The 20,220-nt window shown below is 35.9% G+C and overlaps 1 protein-coding gene across 2 annotated transcripts in view; it reads left to right on the top strand.

The window, feature by feature from the left end:
• ATP8A1 (ATPase phospholipid transporting 8A1) overlaps window positions 1-20,220 on the top strand; it is a 235,290-nt gene that overhangs the window by 87,346 nt on the left and 127,724 nt on the right. For both annotated transcript variants that reach the window (XM_032632465.1, XM_032632464.1), the window contains 4 exons: window positions 11,272-11,344; window positions 13,461-13,566; window positions 15,531-15,613; window positions 19,909-19,958. In XM_032632465.1, coding sequence (XP_032488356.1) covers window positions 11,272-11,344; window positions 13,461-13,566; window positions 15,531-15,613; window positions 19,909-19,958 — 312 coding nt within the window. The remainder of the gene's footprint in view (window positions 1-11,271; window positions 11,345-13,460; window positions 13,567-15,530; window positions 15,614-19,908; window positions 19,959-20,220) is intronic.

Below are 20,220 nucleotides of genomic sequence, written 5' to 3'. Positions count from 1 at the left end.
ATTCTTTTCCAATATTCCAAACACTTTAAATTGAGGGTGGTGAGACCAGATGATCTCCAAGATTCTTTTTCAGGTATAAAATTCTAACATGTTTAGAAATTTAAAAATAGGAATTCCTTTATTTGCAATTTTTAACTGTGAAAACAGAAATACGTTTCTTCTTTGGATAATGTGTCATGTTTTCAAGAATACCAAGAGCCTTGTTGAGTGAAGCCAGTTGTTAAACTACTTCCAGTAAGTTGTGTATGTGCTCTTAGGATCCTTAACCCCGACCGAGTTTTTATCAACATCCCCTCCCCTAAACATTCCCGATGGACAACTGGAATGTCAGCATTGTAGAGAGTTGTTGATATATGAAAGGTTTGGAGAAACGGTGAGACATCAGACTACTCAGGTGGTTACAGTAGGAGAGACGTGTGGCAGTTACTTAATTCTGCCAAACTCCACAGGAAAAAGTGATTACTGAAAACTTAACCTTTCTGTTGGCATTTCCTCTGGGCACTCTTTGGTTATAGGAACCATAACATGGTTATACTGTGCAGCCTGCCCTGTAGGAGTGTTTAACACTTGTTTAACATGGGGAGATATTACATGCGTACACTTCCAGCTCCAGCAGAAGAAAGTATGGTGGTTATCTCCTCAGAGTACAGCAAAACAAAGGAAAATAACAGAAACTTTCATGTATTAACAAATGCCTTTGGGGTAATGATTTCAGAGCTGATGCTTCTTAAGCATTTTTTAAGAAAATAAAGCCTCCTTCTACCCTAGATAGAGTCAAAGATGATTTCTGTTGGCTTTTAGCAGTCTGAAGGGCAAGACTTGAAGTCTCTTGACAGTACAGTCTTTGCCTAGTTCAGTGTATTCCATAGGCTTGTAGGAAGAAAATATTTAACACGTAAAACAACGCTCCAAAATTTAGTCTTAGTAAGTTTTCTCTCGTTTCATATAACCTTGGCCCTAAATTGGATTCATGATGGGCAATAACATAAGATTTGTACATATTTAGCAATGATGATTATTTTGTAGAGATCAACTTTGTCAGAAATGCCACCATGCTTAAACTTACTAGAATGTTTCATTAGATTTTTTTTAGTTAAATGTAAATAGTGATGTCATATTTGTAATTTAACTTACTACAAACTAGAAATTCTGCTGTTAAACATTTATTAAGGCATCATTTCGGCAAATTGCCTCGTATAGGGAGTAATTCCGTTTTATCACAGTTACTTGAATGCCAGAAAAGGTGAGGAGGCTTTTATGTTTAGTAGCTAGAATTTGCGATACAGTGACTGTTCTAGACTACAATCCTAAGTGCTATCTTTGTTGATGATTTAGATCTTACTATTAGAATGAGCTGATGAACTGAGTACCATCTCTAAGGTTAAAAAAAAAGATTCTGTGAAGCAAACTAAACAATATTTTTTGTATGGGCAAGTCATTTTAATCAGTATTAAAAACATTTCATTGACATTTTCCCTTTAAGTAAAAACCAAATGTTCCTAAAAGCAATCTTTATTTATATATGAAAACAGTATGTGAGTAGTTTCATTTCACAATATTTTGTTTAGCAATGTTTACTGAAAGAATCAGCAACTTCTTTAACACTGAGAAGAGGTTCACCATGAGAAACCTCACAATTATCAAAATAGTTAGTCCCAAGTTCTATATTATAACCAATAAATGTATCTTACTGCTCACCATGACTGGTGGGTAAAGTTGGGTAAACACCATTTGTTCATTCACATGCCTCAACAAAGTGCTTTAGATGTATGTAGCACTTTGTTAGCTGATGGAGATTTAATGATCAGCAAAAGTTGACATGGCTTCTGCCCTCCTAAAGTTTATAGTCTAATTGGAGGTTAATGGATATAGTTAAGAAATCATACAGACAAATATAAAATCATAGCACAGTAGAAAGGTCTGTGTAAGCCTGTGATTGGGAGTGAGGGAGGAGGGTGATCTAATCAGGGAGATCAGGGACTGTGATGCTTAAGGCTGAGATCAAGAATGAGTTGGCTTAAGTAAAGAACTTACCAAGCAGATATAACAGCACTGACCCACAAAGGCAAATAACCAAACAGAACATACACACCAGAGCCACTGGAGCAATGATCTTGGGGAAACTCATGCAGACAGAATAAGTAACAGGTATGTGAGTCGCCTGCTGCTCACCTCATCACATTCTGAATAGCTCTCGGCATCTGCCAGGGCTGGACCACACCCAGGGAGAGCGACCCTGAGCCTTGAGCTCTGAGGCTTTTCAAAAGCTGCCTGAGTTGAGAAGTACAAGCCCCTCTCCAGGTATGAGATCCAGGGCTGCTGTACAACAGCAGAGCGACTTGGCAGAACCTTGACACAGTGTTTTTGCTTGGTCCCCTTTAGTTATACAAATGCAGTTGATTTTTACTTTAATATAACTCTAAAGAACCATCCCCTCGGGCTTCCCTGGTGGCGCAGTGGTTGAGAGTTCGCCTGCCGATGCAGGGGACGTGGGTTCGTGCCCCGGTCCAGGAAGATCCCACATGCTGCGGAGCGGCTGGGCCCGTGAGCCATGGCCGCTGGGCCTGCGCGTCCGGAGCCTGTGCTCCACAGCGGGAGAGGCCACAACAGTGAGAGGCCAGCGTACTGCCAAAAAAAAAAAAAAAGAACCATCCCCTCATGGTAGTCAGCTTTACTTCTGAAATGTTTTCAATACTTGGCAGATTTTATCAGTGTGATAGTTTGTGTTCTTAGGTATTAACATGTTCGTTTCATTAAACCATTTATTCTGATTATGCAATATGTGATTAATTTTCCATTGGCTTTAGCGTATATTTAAACTATTAAGTTCAATATTTCCTACTGAATACTGAATTCTCTGCATAAAATCAAGAAATTTCATGGTGAAGGAGCAAGTTGACTATCCAGTTAAAGAATAACTTTGTAAATCTGCTTAGTTACCATAAATCATACTTACTGTACTAACTGCCATTCTTTCAAAATTAACTAAAAGTTTATTTTCTTAAGTTTTTCAAGATCTGTCTCTCAGTACTTCCCTTATTCATGCTTTTATGTTTCCAGCCTTTCTGTGATTATTTTTTCCTTTCTTTCTGTCCCTCCTCTTGCTTTCTGAAGCCATGTCCCTGAACCTGAGGATTATGGCTGCTCTCCTGATGAATGGTAAGCTGCATGGACCTTTCTGTCTCATAGATCCCCTTAAAAGGTTTGCATTTTATTGTTTTGTTAGACACATTTCACTACTTTTGAAAAAATTACTGACCAGGCAGGGTGACAACGTTGTAAAGTATTCCTTAAAATCTGTTGAATATCCCTGATTTCCTATCAAATAACCTTTAGTCATTTTATAAACATTTCTTTCAAAGTTTAGGCTTGCTAGAGTTTTATAGAGCTATGTATCTGTAATAAAATATGTAATGATCAACTCAGAGTCCCTGGGCTGTGGACTTCCTAAGATTCAGCTACAGCTCGAGAAATTTTCTTTTTCTTTTTAGCTCAGCACTGCCACCTTCTGCCACTATTTACATACTCTACAGAGCTACAAAAAGCTGCTACTGAAACACACCCACAGAGTGGAAAATTTCCTTTACATTTATTTTTGTTAATTTACTAAATCTGTTTAGAGGCTGGAAGATAAACATTTTTTAAAATTAAATGTCTGGAACAAATGTTGGAAAACCATGCTGCCAAGGACTAGAGTTAACTGGAATAGAATTACTTTTAGAATTGTTAAATACAGCATTTTATAGGGTTAATTTCAGTATGTATTGGGTTTTTTTGTCTTACCTTAAAATCCCCCCATGGATTTACATTTTTATTTAGAATGGTATAAGTTTATTTTGATAATTTATCATGATTTGGTGGCAAGTGAAATTTCAGAAAACAGGTTCCTTTAATGCTGGTAACTCTAGAAAACATGGCTTTATATGTGGTTACATTTCTATTTTCAGATTACACATGTATTTTATGATTAAGCCATATTTTTCAACTTGGATTTTATTTCAGTAAAGTGGAAATTCAGTAACAATTTGCAGTAAACCTCATACTACCTAGGGTTAATGACAGAGGCAGCTGTTTGGTTCATGTGATAACTGATGAATCATTATATTTAAGCTCATTGCTTGGAGTATCATACATTTTGACACCTACCCACAACCAAATAATTTTTAGTATTTTTTAAATGTGCCAAAGCATCTTCCTGTTGGTGGGTAACTCAAGTTTAATGATGTAGATATTCCCTTTTATTTAATCTTTTGAGAACGTAGTTAAAATTTTGACTATATCTTGTTGCTTTTCTGTAGAATTAACATAATTCTATTAATTTTAAACACTGTTCATGAGTGTAGGATTAATATATTTTTTTCTAAGGTAACTCACATATTAAGAGAAGGAAATTACCTTCATCATATTTTTCTTAAGATTGGATGGAAATGTTAAAAATTGTTTATTCAGGTCATTTAAAATATCGTGCTTTCAATAGAGGTTTCATGATTTTATCACTATTGGAAAGAGAAGATGTTATTTTATCTGTTTAACAAGTTCTTTTTGTAAAACACCCTTTTGGGAAATTTGGTATTCTAAACTAGGTAACTCCAAATTAAAAAACGCCAGCTTTTTCATAAATTTTTGTACCATTCCACTTGCAGTTACATATAAACTTAGATATTAATGATACTTTTTTAAAATTAAAGGGAAGGCTTTTGCCAACTTTCTAATAAAGTAAGCTTTATTTTAAATATATACTTGGATTCCCGATCTATCCAGTAGTTACCTGTAGGCAGCAAAGATGAAGGAACAGATACTACTTGAACTTTAGTTGTGTCCTTGGTCCTATACAGTTGTCAAGGATACAGACTTCGGGTTTTGACTACCAAAGTTCACATCCTGATCCTACTGGTGCCCTTGAACCAATTACCAAACCTCTATGCCTGTGATTCCTCATCTGGTAGAATGTAGACATCATAGGGAGGTTGTGAAGATTAAGTGAATTATGTTTTTAAAGTGCTTAGAATAGTGTCTGGACATAGTAAGCCCACAGAAAGTTTAGCTCTGGTGTTTCTCGCTCAATCTTCTCAAGACATATTTGAGGAGTTAAAATTGACATGACCATTCTAAAGTTGGTGAAATTTAGGCAAAGAAGCTAGTAAGTAACTTGCCCCAAAGTATACAACCAGTAAACATGGGAGAAAGAGTTAAAACCTCTCTCAGCCTGGTTATGAAGTAGGTGCTGGTTATATTACATCCAACAGGCTTCAAAAATATCTGCTTTTAGAGCAAAAGGTATCCTTACTATTTGTTATTTTATTTTTTCTTTCTTTCTTGTTTTGTTAAGGTAGAAAGAGCAAGTAAAGTTTGACTGACTTGAGAAAAGTTAGCATGGGGGGACACAGCTTAGCACAATCCTAAATCTGGCATCTACCTAATCTGATACACTTGGTTTCATGTTGCCAGTGAAACCAAGATTGAAAGTGTTATCCTGGTTGAATCCTACTCTCCAGGTACCTGGCCATATCTTCATGCTGCTCGTCTTCAGGGATAAACTGGAGAGTGTAGCTGACTATATTAATCCAAAATCTGAAAGTTTATTCTTGTCTGACAGTCAGCAGCTTCCCCTTTCAATGTGAAGTTCATTGATTCCACATATAAAACCTGCAGCCTGTACTATATATTTTACTACCCTACGTGAACCATATTTGCCACAAAAATACCAAGTTAAAAAACACATAACAGGGCTTCCCTGGTGGCTCAGTGGTTGAGAGTCCGCCTGCCGATGCAAAGGACACGGGTTCGTGCCCCAGTCCGGGAGGATCCCACATGCCGCAGAGCGGCTGGGCCCGTGAGCCATGGCCACTGAGCCTGCGCGTCCGGAGCCTGTGCTCCGCAGCGGGAGAGGCCACAACAGTGAGAGGTCCGCGTACCGCAAAAAAAAAAAAACAAAAAAAAAAAACACATAACAGTTAACACTTAAGTGTGTGTAGATTATTTAACATATTTACATTTAGTCAAATTTGAAGGCAAATCTATAATGTTTCAAAAACACTTTCTTGACATTAAAAATAATTGGATGATGGCTGTAGCTCTACTCACTTAAATCTATTAGTATAAATAGTTTACAGAGATGAAATCATTTCCCAGCCAGTAGCCACTTACTCCAGAATTGGTATGGGTTTCTTATTATTGCCAAGTACCATCAGCTAACATATGACCTTATAGATTAGTTCATTTCTATTAAAAAACTACCATTCTCTAGACAGATAGTATCAATATTTAGAGGAATGCACAAAAACATCTGCTTATTATCAACATCCATGCAGCCCTAAGATGCGCTTATTTTCTAAAACTGTATATTTCATTGCATTTTTTTCTTTTTCTAACTTTTTGGTGGAAAATATCAAGCATAAACAGAAGGAGACATGTACTCATTCACTCACTTCAATAATACGTACTCAAATCCAATTTCAATTCGTCTATATTTCCCCTCACTATTACTTTGAGGCAAATCCCAAATATCATATTATTTCACTTTCTCTTAACTATTTGGTATGGTTTCTCATTATTCTTTCTGATAGTTATTGTTTTTCCTTAAGTAAGTGCTAGCGAGGGTGATTCTCCAGGAGGATTACCTTAAAGTGTTCTGTGCTTAGTCATTTCACTGTGGTTTTTAGTATTATCACGGTATCAGTGGATAGTACCATTTTCTGGTCTTATTTTCTCATTTCATTTTGGTCTGTAATTATGTATGGAATGAGTGGTATTTATTTATTCTGCTGCAATCGTTAGGCTCACTAAAGCATTCTTCCAGGTGTGACTGTATAATAATGAGATCTAACACATCCAAATTAGTGTTGGTCTTCAAAGTAGTCACTTTGACAGGTAGTTTATTTATTCCAATGAAGCAACCATTTCACAAAACGTTTTGGGAACTCCTCTTTTATAATTCCCTTCAGAAATACTTTGAACCACACAGAAAAGCAGATCTCATTACTTTGGTCAAAACCAGTGTCTAACAAAAATATTATAATTGAATTCAATCGCTTGTTCATATTCTTGGACTTGACTGGACCTGATACTAAATAACAAATTCATTTCTGAAAATCTCCCTTTAAGGAATTTTGACTTGGAACAGTAGCACCATTCAAAAGCAGAAGGTGTAGATCCTTTCAAAAAACAGTGCTTTGGGGCTTCCCTGGTGGCGCAGTGGTTGAGAGTCCGCCTGCTGATGCAGGGGACATGGGTTCGTGTCCCGTTCCGGGAAGATCCCACATGCCGTGGGATCCCACAACGGCCCGCGTACCACAAAAAAAAAAAAAAAAAAAACAGTGCTTTGCAGTCAGATTGCCTTTGTCTTCCCATGTGTGCATGTGTGTAGCGTGTATATGTATATACAGTATACATTTAGTTTGTATGTAGGATGTGTATGTATTTCAGCTGACAGGATTGGATTTTGTTATGACATGGATTTTGTTGTGGTTTTTTATTTTTAATTTTAATTTGATTTATTTTTTAAGTTCATAATGCATTAACATGTTACAAGTTCAAAGGATATAAAGAGGGAAAGGTTTCCCTCCCTTACCTGTCTTCTAACCTCCATTTCCCCCCCTTAAAGGCAGCCAATGTAACCAATTTCAGGTGTATCCTTCCACATCTACTCTACGCATATACATGCATGTATTTTTTTCTCTCATATTTTTATAGAAAGTGAAGCATACTATACATACTGTTTTGTACCAGCTTTTCCTTTGATAGTGCATCTTTGAGATTTGTCCATAGTCCACGGAGAGCCTCCCATATTTTGTATAGCGTTCTGTTATGTGGATGTACCACAGTGTTTTTAAGCAACAATCCTAATAAACTTTGGGTTAGTTCTAACCTTTTGCTATTAAAAATGCGCTGCAAAGAATGAATTTGGTCGTACAGCATTTTGCACCAGGTAGTGTAAATTCTTAGAACTAGAATTTCTGGATCAAAGGATTACATGCATTTTAAATTTTGATAGAAATTGCCAATATCCCTTTTTAGAAATTGCACCAATTTTCATTCTCACCAATGATAGATGGTTTAACTGTTTTCCCATAGTCATAGCAGCAGAGCTGTCAAACTTTATTTCTGCCAAATTCATAAATTTAAATCTCATTTCTCTCATTATGAGGTAAAATTGAATGTACATTTAAAGCCACTTGGATTTCCTTCTTTGTGAACTGTGTGTTTATATCCTCTGCTCATTGTTCTGCTGCATTGTTGATTGTTTTATTATTGGTTTCTACGAGTCCTTTTTATTTTAAGTGAAATAACCTTCATTATATGTGTTGGAAATATTTTTTTTTCCCAGTTTGTCCTTTGACTTTTGACTTAGCTTGCAATAGTTTTTGCTATGCAGAAATGTTTTAGCTTTATACAGTCAGATCTTTTAATTTTTTGTTTTCTGAATCATGTATAATATAGGCCTTTTCTACTCCTAAGTTATTTTTTAACTTAGTTAAAAATAATTATTTTTCACTTTAGTACTTTTATTAAGTCATTCACCCATTGGTTTAAGGTAAAAGGTATGGCTTGAGCTTTTTTCGTTTTTTTTCTGATGACTCTCTTGTTGACATGATTTCATAGTCCACACTGTCATGTATGAAATTAACTAATACTGGACTTCCCTGGCGGTCCAGTGGTTAAGACTCCGCACTTCCAATGCAGTGGGCAAGGGTTCAATCCCTGGTCAGGCAACTAAGATCCCACATGCTCCCACTAATACTCATTAGGCCATATTTATTCTAATTTATATTTATTCATAAAATTCTGAATCTTCTCAATTTTAATTGCTATAAAAATAGATTCTTTGTATTAGGATGGTCAGGAAATAATTATTTACAATGTATCATAGCTTTTAAATCAGCCTACAAGAAGCTGCAAATTATATGACATTGTGGGTTAACTGCTCAGTTTTCTCTTTACCTTAATGTTACAACTCCTGCCTTATTACTTTTTGCAAAACACCATAATTTCTTTGTCTCCTTTTGAGGCAAAGTGTCACTTGAAAACTTCTATGGAAAATTTTAACAAAATGTAGGTGTTGGCTTGCACTTTTATTTGTGAGCAGTTTCCAGATTCATGTAGCTTTGTCCACTAACAGTTAAAACTATTTTACATTTAATGCAGTTGGTCCTTATTTTGCAATGACTCGAGCTTCCTAATTTTATCTGTTTACTTTTACTAAAAGTGAACATTTTGTGAGATTTTGGAGAGGGGTAGTGAGAGCTCCATGCCTGAGTTATCCAACCCAGGCTATGTGATTAGCAGATGAATTGCTGGTGGTTTTTATGATCCTGGAAAGGAAGCTGCTTCCTGGAAGAAGAGTTATTTAGCATTATCCTTGTCAGAAGGCTTCACTGATGAATAGAGGGCAGGATGTGTCCATGTATTAATAAATATTTCAACTGCATATCTAGTGTTATTTGTTATAAATACATTTGCAAGTTTTATCAATTGTGTTGTGATTTATGAAATGAAAGAATTACTGGTGAGATTAATAAGACATATCTTCAGATTTATAAAGGCTTTTAGCCTGGAATTCTTTAGAAGGAAAATAGATCTCCACATGAAAGATGTTACTGTGAATATTCCTTGACATTTCAATAATTATTATCTAATAATAAGTGAGGAAGTATAACTAAGAACTATTAATAATACATTTTATAAATAATAGGGAAATTTTATAGAGACTTGAATAATTAACTATTTTTAAGAAATGATAATTACTTGGAGGAGAAATGTATGTTAATTTTTTTCTGTCCACCCACTGATAAGTTGTTTAAAAGTTCTTGGATTTTTTTCCTTTCATCTTTAAACCTAGAGGAGGAGAAATAATAGTAGTAGTAATAATAATAAAACATAATGTGTTTATTCTGCCTCCCACTGATGTTTTTGAAAATTCTGATCTACTACATGCTAATAAAGCTGAATTATATTACAATTTTGAGAATTAATAGACCAGACTATTACATGTAAATAAAGACATATTTTACTATAAACACTCTAATTTCCTTCTTTGGTTTATGGGTAAAATACATATATTGACAATATGGTTTATGTTCAATTATTTCACATTCTTTTTTTTTTTTAATGATTTCTCCTTCCTTTCAAGCAGCTGGCTTTAAAATATGAAACTCTTGATATTTGGGACACTGACACTGATAATACTCTTTGTAACCTGTAAAAACTGTGATTAAAAGCTTTCTGGATTACAATTATTTAGTATTGAACATGTTATTTTTTCCTCAGCGATTTCTGATATTTCCATCTGTGCACAAAAGCTTTAGATCTATATATTTTCACTGAACATTGAAAAGTATACTTTGGGGTTTGACACTTCCACGTAAATGTTTCTTGTCCTTCCTTCGAATCTCAGCATTTTGATATTAAATCGCATGGCTATGAGACTAGTAATAGCTAGGTTATAGAGGCAATTCTGATTTGATTTGTTTCATATGGAGTACATGTTTGCTGATCTGAAGACAACCACAACACAAAACCCCATGCACTTTTATGGTTTGTTCTCCTTATATGCAGAGTAAATGTGATATGTACATAAATATATCAGGTATTTGTTAGTGATAGATATTGATGAAATATGTAAACAATTTATTCATATTTTAGTTTCATATGATAATCATGTGGTATTAGTCACTTCAAATAATTTCTCATGGCTAAAGTAAAAGGATATTATTTTTATAATACCTCCATTAATTCTCAAAAATTTTTAAACTTGGAAAAATTTTGGAAGTAGAAATTTTCAATTCCAGGTATTTCAGCAGTTTTGTTACTTTTTTTAAATTAATTTTTTTGAATTTCATGTGACTACAACATAATTTTACCCCAGGAAAATGAACTGTAAAAGACTCATTACACTGCAAAAGACTTTCACATTTTAAAATGTTTGAAAATATTTTATGATTCAGTCATGAAATCTGTGATGTCTTATTTAGAAGTGCAGACTAAATTATATTTAATCTATTAAGAGTTTGCAGGCATAATGATTTATTTTAAAAGTAACTTACATGGACACCAAGCGGGGAAAGTGGCTGGTGGGGGTGGGGGTGGCATGAATTGGGAGATTGGGATTGACATGTATACACTGATGTGTATAAAATGGATGACTAATAAGAACCTGCTGTATAAAAAAATAAATAAAATAAAATTCAAAAATTTTTTAAAATAGTAACTTACAAACAGATCAGTGGGCTTGTATAAATGAACCAAGTTTGCTCCAATTTTTTTCCCCTTTAGGCAAAGCTCACAGTTTGGAGATGAAAAAACATTTAGTGATTCATCATTGCTGGAAAACCTCCAAAATAATCATGTAAGCAACATAATACTATTATCTTCCATGTTTAAATATTCCTTTTTTTAGTTTCATGATCATTTCTAATAATTAGCAAAATCTGTTATCTCTAAATTCTTTTTACTTGGCCAACATGAATTCATGGTTGTTAGAAATTTAGTTTTAACAATTGTCATTAATCAACATTCTGTTTTTTAAAAATATTATATATTAATTCTAGAGCTCTATTTGTATGAAACAACTCATTATTAACAATTTCAAAACATCTGTAGAAATGAATTTCCTGCTCAGAATTACTGGCCAGTGCTAAATCTATACAATAAGAACTTCGGACATCTGCCACCCAATGTGAACATTCCACTTATGAAAGTTACTGATACTTAACTAAAATTCCATCCGATCAAATGATATGGTCTCCTAAGTTTAAACCCCCAATTTTTTCTCACAATCGCTTCAAGCTCAATGTGTCAGAACTTGAACTCATGCTCATCACCCCAAAACCTAGTCGCTTCCTAGCACTGATGGACTTACCGCCTCTGCCCCTGGGCAGGGCCCTAGCAATGTGTTCATGTGGTTATTTTTGCCTTCAACAAAGCATGTGCTTCCAGATGCACAAAATCTAGACCTAGGCCCACCTCTTCCCTCTTGTGTTCTCAGGTTCAATGAATTGCACCATCAACTAACTGTCTTATTACTCATTCTAGGAACTTAGGGTTGCTTTTGATACCTCCCTCCCCTCCATCTCCAGATCTGTAATGAGTCACTAAGCCCTTGTCAATATGACTTTCTGTAATATATCCTAAATGTCTTCTTCACTTCATTCTCACTTTCTCTACCTCAGTCCAGACTACTGGTATCCTCCAGGTGGATTACAGCAGCCTCCTAACCATTCTCCCTGTTTCCGTTTTTACCCCCTCCAGTTCTTGTTGCACGTGGCAGCTGGAATGATGCAAATGTAAATCAAGTCCCATCACTCTCCTGTTTAAAACCATGCCAGAGGGCTTCCCTCTCAACTTACAAAGTTACATGGTCCAGCCCCTGCCTAAGTCTTCGGCCTCACGTGGAGCTACCCTTCCTTTCTTTCTCCTCAGGCTACACTGGCTTTCTTTTATTTTCTCAAACACACTTCATTCTTTCTTCCTTTAGGACCTTTTCAGTCATGTGTGATTCCTGCTTGTTGGAAAACTGTGCTTAGTTCTTCATGAGGCTAAAACTTCAGCAACTTAAAAATCACATTGTCATGAGAACAACCACAGACTGGCCTATATCTTATTATATGATATTTGCACATTTATCCTTTGAAGCTCTTTTCACACTATAAATAAATAATGCTTGCGTACTATTTATGTTCTGTTTTCCCCACTAGTCAAAGCTTCACATATCAGGGACCTTGTCTGTTTTGTCTGCTCTTTGAGGCTTAACACAGTTTTTTTTCAAATAATGTTCTGATTTACCTTTCCAGTCATTTCACTTTTTTGGTCCAAGAGCATAGAGGAATATTTTTCCTTTATTAATTCGAATGACATTTTTCTTCATCAGGAACCAGACAAGAAGATGTTTAATTTTAAAAATCTGACTGCTTTCTTGCAGAAAGGATCTTGTCTTCCTCAGGCCATGAGAGTCCATTGTACAAAGGACTTCTCAATCAATCCTTTTTTATTTAGTAAAACGTGTATCAGGTTAAGGTTGCCATTTTTGCAAAAAGAGAAGACAAACCTTACAGAGGAATCCCCTGCCACCGTCACCTCAGCCCAAAGTAGTGGAACCACAGTAAGAGTAGATGCCTAAAATATAGATCTGATCAGGAATTAGAACCAGGTAAATGAACATTTTAGAATTTCTTTCCCGTCCTTAACAACAAGATTCAACCATATCTGCCTTTTTCGCTGTACGGTTTCTATTTAGCAAGACAAAGTGGTCTTATATAAATGTTTAGAAAAGGAATGAGAGGGTGCAAGAATGAATGATTTTAGTTAAAAATATTTTTTCTTCATAATAGTTGTTGGCTTCTTGACTTCCACACCTTCAATATTTAACAGCTGCACTCTTAGTAAATATGCATAAAGTAGTATTACTATCATTAGTGTCAAATGTTTAAACGAAAGTGGCTAAATTATGTGTTTATTTCTTACAGCCAACTGCACCTATAATATGTGAATTTCTTACAATGATGGCAGTTTGTCACACAGCAGTACCAGAGCGGGAAGGTGATAAGATTATTTACCAGGCAGCGTCTCCAGGTACAAATGAAGCAAATGTGATGTATTTCTTGCTGGAAAATTGTTCTGAAATTTGAGATTGTTCAGAAAAATTTAATTTGAGGAAGTAAAATAAACGTTATGTTTTTCAGATTACAAATTTTATTTACTAATTAGATAAACCTTGGCTTTCAAAATTAAATATATATATTTTAAAATATGTAACTTTGTGTAACATTTGTTATATGACATAAATTACATGTAAATTTGAATAACAAAATTCACACAAGTAAAAGAAAACTGGTACTTTATATATACACATAGTAAATTCTCCCTTCTTTATAAATAACTAAGAATAAACTGTTAGTCATAAACTGTTTTGCACATAAGCAGGCAGGAAAAGGAAGATCTGTTTGCTTAAATAGTACGCATTTTAGAATACCAATTTTGCTGTCTTCTCTTGGAGATGATAATCAAGGAGTTCGTTGTGTATTTATTTGGATGAGAAAAGGTTTACACATTTGAAGGGATTCCATAAAATATGTATTAGCACAGTTATCATTATTTAATACTTAGGCTTATTTTCAATGAAAAATTGGGTAAATAGTCAATTTGATGATTGTAAGATTTCAGGAAAGAATGAACACACTTTGGGGAACTTTTTTTTTTTTTTTTTTTAATTTTTATTTATTTATTTATTTCCTTATACATTTATTTATTTATGGCTGCATTGGGTCTTCGTCGCTGCACGCAGGCTTTTCTCTATTTGCGGCGAGCAGGGGCTACACTTGCGGTGCACGGGCTTCTCACTGTGGTGGCTTCTCTTGTTGCGGAGCACGGGCTCTAGGCACGTGGGCCTCAGCAGTTGTGGCTCACAGGCTCTAGAGCGCAGGCTCAGTAGTTGTGCTGCACGGGCTTAGTTGCTCAGCAGCATGTGGGATCCTCCCGGACCAGTGCTCGAACCCATGTCCCCTGCATTGGCAGGCGGACTCTCAACCACTGCGCCACCAGGGAAGCCCTGGGGAACTTTTTTAATAAGTGTTTTAAACTGTATTATCAACCAGCACCTGCTCCCTTGTAGAATGTACCAAATTCCTAAAATCCGTAAGATACATCTCATATCATTAAGATAGAAACTATGTGAATGTTTTGTCCCACACCCTTCCCTAAGAAACAAGAAGGTCTGATGTAACAGGGTGATGTAAGTAAATAATATATAATACAACAAAGCATCAGTTCATTTATATCCATTTAAATTGACCCCTCAACATTAATAGTATTAGTTTTTCTACATTAAAAATTTTAGGAAGAAAAGGATAAAACTTAAGGCAATTTCATGCCATTCGTTTTTTCCAGTTTTATTAAGAAATAATTTACATATATCACTGTATCTCTAGGACTTATTTATCTTATAACTGGAAATTTGTACCTTTCGATCACCTTTCTCCAGTTGCCCCTTCTCCCACCCTCCACCTCTGCTAACCACATCTGATCTCTTTTTCTATGAGTTTGGGGTTTGTTTTCTTTTTTTTCCCTTTAGATCTCACAAATAAGTGAGATCATACAGTATTTTTCTCTCTCTGTCTGGCTTGCTTCACTTAGCATGATGCCTTCATGTCTATCCATGTTGTTGGCAAATGTAGGATTTCCTCATTTTTTTATGCATCATTCATCTTGAGAAAAGTTTTCCAGAGAATATGCTGGACCAAGGGGTATATTTAATTATCCTTCTTAGGTATGTTTGGCTAACAGTGAGACTTAATCTTCAGAAATATGACTCTAGGGTCTATACTTGTCTCAGATTCTTAAGATCATTCTACTCATTCCTTTGGCATTGTCATACAATTTTAAAAGAAGTGGATTTCAGTAAAAGGAGCCAGAATAAAAAGAATTTTAATTCTTTTTAAAATTAAGCAGAAAATTAGATTGCAATAGTGTCTTTCTCTGGTATTTGGGGTAATTTTTTTTTCACTGTATATTTGCTTTTTCCTGTTTTCCTAAAACAGATGAAGGAGCCTTGGTCAGAGCAGCCAAGCAACTGAATTTTGTTTTCACTGGAAGAACACCTGACTCAGTGATTATAGATTCAGTAAGTTATTTATTTTTAAGTCTGTTTTTTTATCAAAGTAATACATATGCTTAGCTTCAAAGATAAAATAATACCAAAGAAGCTCAAAATAGAATAGAGATTCCCAACTCTAGTTCTCCTCCCCAGAAGCAAAAACTTTCTATTCTTTTAGCTATTTCTTTGGACATTTACACATCTTATATATATTTTTTAATGTTTGATGAATGATATATGTATTGATTCTTCAATTTTAGACATATCTACTGACTTTCTATTCAGTTATATTGAATGAGGAGTTATTTCTCTTGACTCACCATCCCTTCCCAATAGTATTATAATTATATTACAGTATTTGGTTAAGCTAGTATTTGGACCCAGATTTTTAAATGGGCAAAAGACTTGAACGAACATTTCACGAAAGAAGATATACAGATGGCCAAGCACGTGAGAACACATCATCAGTCATCAGGGAAATGCAAATTAAAGTCTCAATGAGATACTACTGCATACCCACACAAAAGGTAAAATTAAAAACACTGGCAGCACCGAATGTGAACGAAAATGCAGAGCAAGTAGATCACCTGTTTTTGCTAGTAGACGTGTAAGATGGTACAATCCCTTTGGAAATCCTTTTAGAGTTTTCCAACACAGGTAAACATGTACCCAGCCCAGCAGTTTTACTCATACTTAACCAGGAGAAGTGAAAGCATGTGTCCACAGAGAGATGTGTCATGGAATGTTCATAGCAGCTGTATTCAGAGTAGCCAAAAACTAGAAACAAATCAAATATCCATTACTAGGCGAATGGATGAACAAATTGTAATATACAATGGAATAGCTAAACAATAGAAAAGAGTAAAATATCGATTCATCAAGAGCCTTAATAAGTCTCAGAAACATTATACTGGGAAAAAAAAATCAGACACAGAGGAATGCATACTCTTTTTTTTTTTTTTTTTTTTTTGATTTTTGGCCGCGTTGGGTCTTCGTTGCTGCGTGCAGGCTTTCTCTAGTTGCGGCGAGCAGGGGCTACTCTTCGTTGTGGTGCACGGGCTTCCCATTGCGGTGACTTCTCTTGTGGAGCACGGGCTCTAGGCGCCTGGGCTTCAGTAGTTGTGGCACATGGGCTCAGTAGTTGTGGCTCGTGGGCTCTAGAGCGCAGGCTCAGTAGTTGTGGTGCACAGACTTAGTTGCTCCGTGGCATGTGGGATCTTCCTGAACCAGGGCTCAAACCCATGTCCCCTGCGTTGGCAGGCGGATTCTTAACCACTGCACCACCAGGGAAGTCCCTATTTTCTTTTTTTTAATATTGTCTGTCCAGATACAAAATTATCTCCTGAAAATAAATTTTTTTCCTTTATTTTCTAAACATGAATCTCTTGTCTTTTTTCCAATTGTTTGACTTTCTACCTACTACTAATTGTTCCATACCTTCTTAGTGCACTTTTATTGGTACAATTATACCAGATAATCTGCCAGTGGGTAGTTGTTTCCCTGAGACATCCCTCCAGAAGTCCTCCATTCTCCTTGGTCTGGGCCAGTTTTGCCTGCTTCTCTGGTACTTGGAATTCCTTTTGATTGTCTCCTGTTTTGGACTTTCTATTTCCTGTAAGTCAAAACTTATTTCTTAGTAAACTCGCTGGTGTTGATAGAACACATTTTCTGTCAATTTCATCCTATTGAAAAGGTGTTATTAGAGAATTGGAAGTCACAGTAGTGACAGCCTTCAGTAAACTTAGCTCCTGACTCAGGGCTCCAAGCTGCCCTGGTGGACAGTTCAGTCTTACTCGTGGTTGTCAGGAGGAATCGCTTTCCTGTCTCCCTGGGGACTTTCTTTTCCTCTCTTCTGTGTTAGATTTTCTGTTTCCTGGATCCCATATTTTCTTTGTTCTTGGCTTACTCTTGTTATCGTGGAACACATTCTTTATTGGCTTCTTGAGAAAAGGTGCATGGAAAGTTATTTGGTTTTTTGTTTTGTTTTGTTTAGTCCTTTCAAGTCTAAACATTTTTTATCCTATCTTTCTACTTAATTGGTAGTCTGGCTGAATGTAGAACTCCAGGGTGGAAATCAGTTTCCTGAAGAATTTTGACTGTTCCTCTGTCTCCTGGCTTCCAGTACACCTAATTGAGAAGTCAGAAGCCACTGTGACTCCAGTCTTTGTGACTTGCCCACCCCTCTCTCTCTGGAAGGTTGTGGGATGTTCCTTGTCCCAAAAGTTCTGAAATTTCATGACAGTGTCCTTAGTGAGAATATTTTAACCCATTGTACTGGGCACTGAGTGGACACTTTTACATTTGGAAATCAGTATATCCTTCCATTATGGAAAATTTTCTTGAATGATTCTATTCATTTTCCTTCCCTCTTTTTCCTCTGCTCTCTCTTTTTAGAATTCTTGAACGTATCTTTTAACTTTTCTGTCCTGCTCTTCATGTCTTTGCCTTTTTGTTCTACTTTTTGGAAGTTTTCCTCCGTGTTATCTTCTCAGACTTCTGTTGATTTTCTTTTCATTTCTGCTATCATGTTTTGAGTTTCTAGAAGCTTTTATTGTTTTTTCAATATTTCTTTTTTTTTAATAGTACCCTGTTCTTGTTTCACAGGTGTTGTACTTATGTTTCTTCTCTGGGAGGGATAATGATAGTTTTTTGACATTTTCTTTTTTAAACAATTACAAGCATTTAACAGTTTAAATAAGCATATGGTTTTTACTGGAATATAAAGTGGTCTTAAGCTGTCATTATAGTTGTTTTGATTATTGCAGTGGGAAAATGATACTTCACCAAAAATTAAATATCAACTTTCAATGTTCTTTTCCAGAGTTTCCCATTCTCCACTAAGGAGAAAAGAGCAGCATTTAATTACTGCAACACTTGCATATGGGATGTATAATAGACTATGCCTTTGACAAGAGCTTCAAAATGCAGAATCATAAGGCCAGTCTCCTCCTATGCCACCAAAGAGCAGTATACAGGACCTAAATAATAATCACAAAAACATAACAATTGTACAAGCCATCTTTTTGTTTCAAACATTTTCTTCCTTTGCTTCATGAATGCCATTAAAAAGCATATACTGGAGAGTACAGCAATATTTCCAAAGGTATAAAACACTGCAAAAAGTTTTATGCCACCAGGAAGCCATAGTAATCCAGTTCCAATGAGACAACAGAAAATGCCCATAGAAAGCATATGACAAACCACTTCATTCTGGTGTTGAAATGGAGGGAAGAGGCATCCAGGACCTGTCCACCAGCCCCTCATTTCCATCAAGAAACCCAGAGCCTGACACTCCACAGGCCGACATGGATGTTTTCTTTTTGAATTCTCTTTCCTCCAAATTGCTCTTATCTGTTTGTTTTGGGTATCTATGATCCATGTTAATAGCTGTCCTTGAATATCTATTAATCTTTGGTTTTCTCATGGTTAAGAGTGAAGAACTTGAAAGCTGGTATGGCAGTTCTGAGCATGAGGGTATTTCTCAACATTGGGCTTCACTGTGGGGTGGTCTGGTGGGATTCCTTTGGGAAGTCGTGGTTGTCTGTACCTTTAGGGCTTCTCTTGGTCTTGTGAATTCCCCAAAGATTCATTTTCTGATTTCCACCTGGAAAGGTCTGACTGCCAGAAGGTCGGGGGCCAAGTGGGTTGGGGTCATTGTGGCCTAGCCTCTAGTACAAATGTGATAACAGTGCTGTGTCTTCAAGTGTGCCAGTCGACTTCTAGATGAAAGAGCCTCCGTTTTACCCTCTATAGAGCAAAGCCTCGGTCTTCTGCCAGTATGCAGGAAGAGCCAGTGCCCAGCGCTGCTTTTCTAGTAGCTCTTTCCCAGTCCTCCCATTTTAGGCCCCTCTCTTTCCTCCCAGTTCTAGAGCTACCTGCTATTCCACTTCCTTAAGCCTCTTAGGGATTATGTGGTACAAATCGGGTTGGTTCTCAGCTTTTCCCATGGCTACTGCAGGCTTTGAAACTTCTTGTATCTGCTAAGGATGTGTTTCTCACTGATCTCTTTTCTGGTTTCCACATTTTTCGTGCAATTTTCTCTTCTCTTATTTTCCTGCCATTGCAAGTTTCTTTCTGAAGTGTTTTGTTTTTTTTTTTTCTGTAGTTTTGATGGGGCTTTGGGAAGGATGAAAATTAAATGTGTATGTTCAATCTTCCGTCTTAACTTGAAAAGTTAGTAAGTTCAATTAAAGATGATGTATTTCAGAAGGGACAATTTGTTTGTGTTGACATTTTTTACATTAAAATTTCATGACTAGCGTTTATTTCCAAGAAGCCAAAGATGCCAACTCTATGTAATCAAGTTTTCCTTTTCTTCATAGCTGGGACAGGAAGAAAGATACGAATTGCTCAATGTCTTGGAGTTCACCAGGTAAAGCATCTGCTCTGTGGTTTGTATGTATGACATAAATTTCCTTCCATTTTTATTTAACTAAATTTATTTATACCAAATATTAAATTAAAATCTTCAATGAAATTTTTAATTGTCATATCTGTAAGTAAATCATAAACAGCACTCTTCAGAGTTTTGTAAGGCATTACTCCTAGAGGCAATATAAAAATATTTTTAAACATAACTGTCTGCATTACAACTGTAGGGGGTATAGGACCAAGACAGTGATCTGGAAATACCG

The sequence above is a fragment of the Phocoena sinus genome, chromosome 5 (assembly GCF_008692025.1).
Source record: "Phocoena sinus isolate mPhoSin1 chromosome 5, mPhoSin1.pri, whole genome shotgun sequence".
NCBI classification, from domain to species: domain Eukaryota; kingdom Metazoa; phylum Chordata; class Mammalia; order Artiodactyla; family Phocoenidae; genus Phocoena; species Phocoena sinus.
Note: the sequence above shows the minus strand (reverse complement) of the source record. Positions and strands in the feature narration are given on the sequence as shown.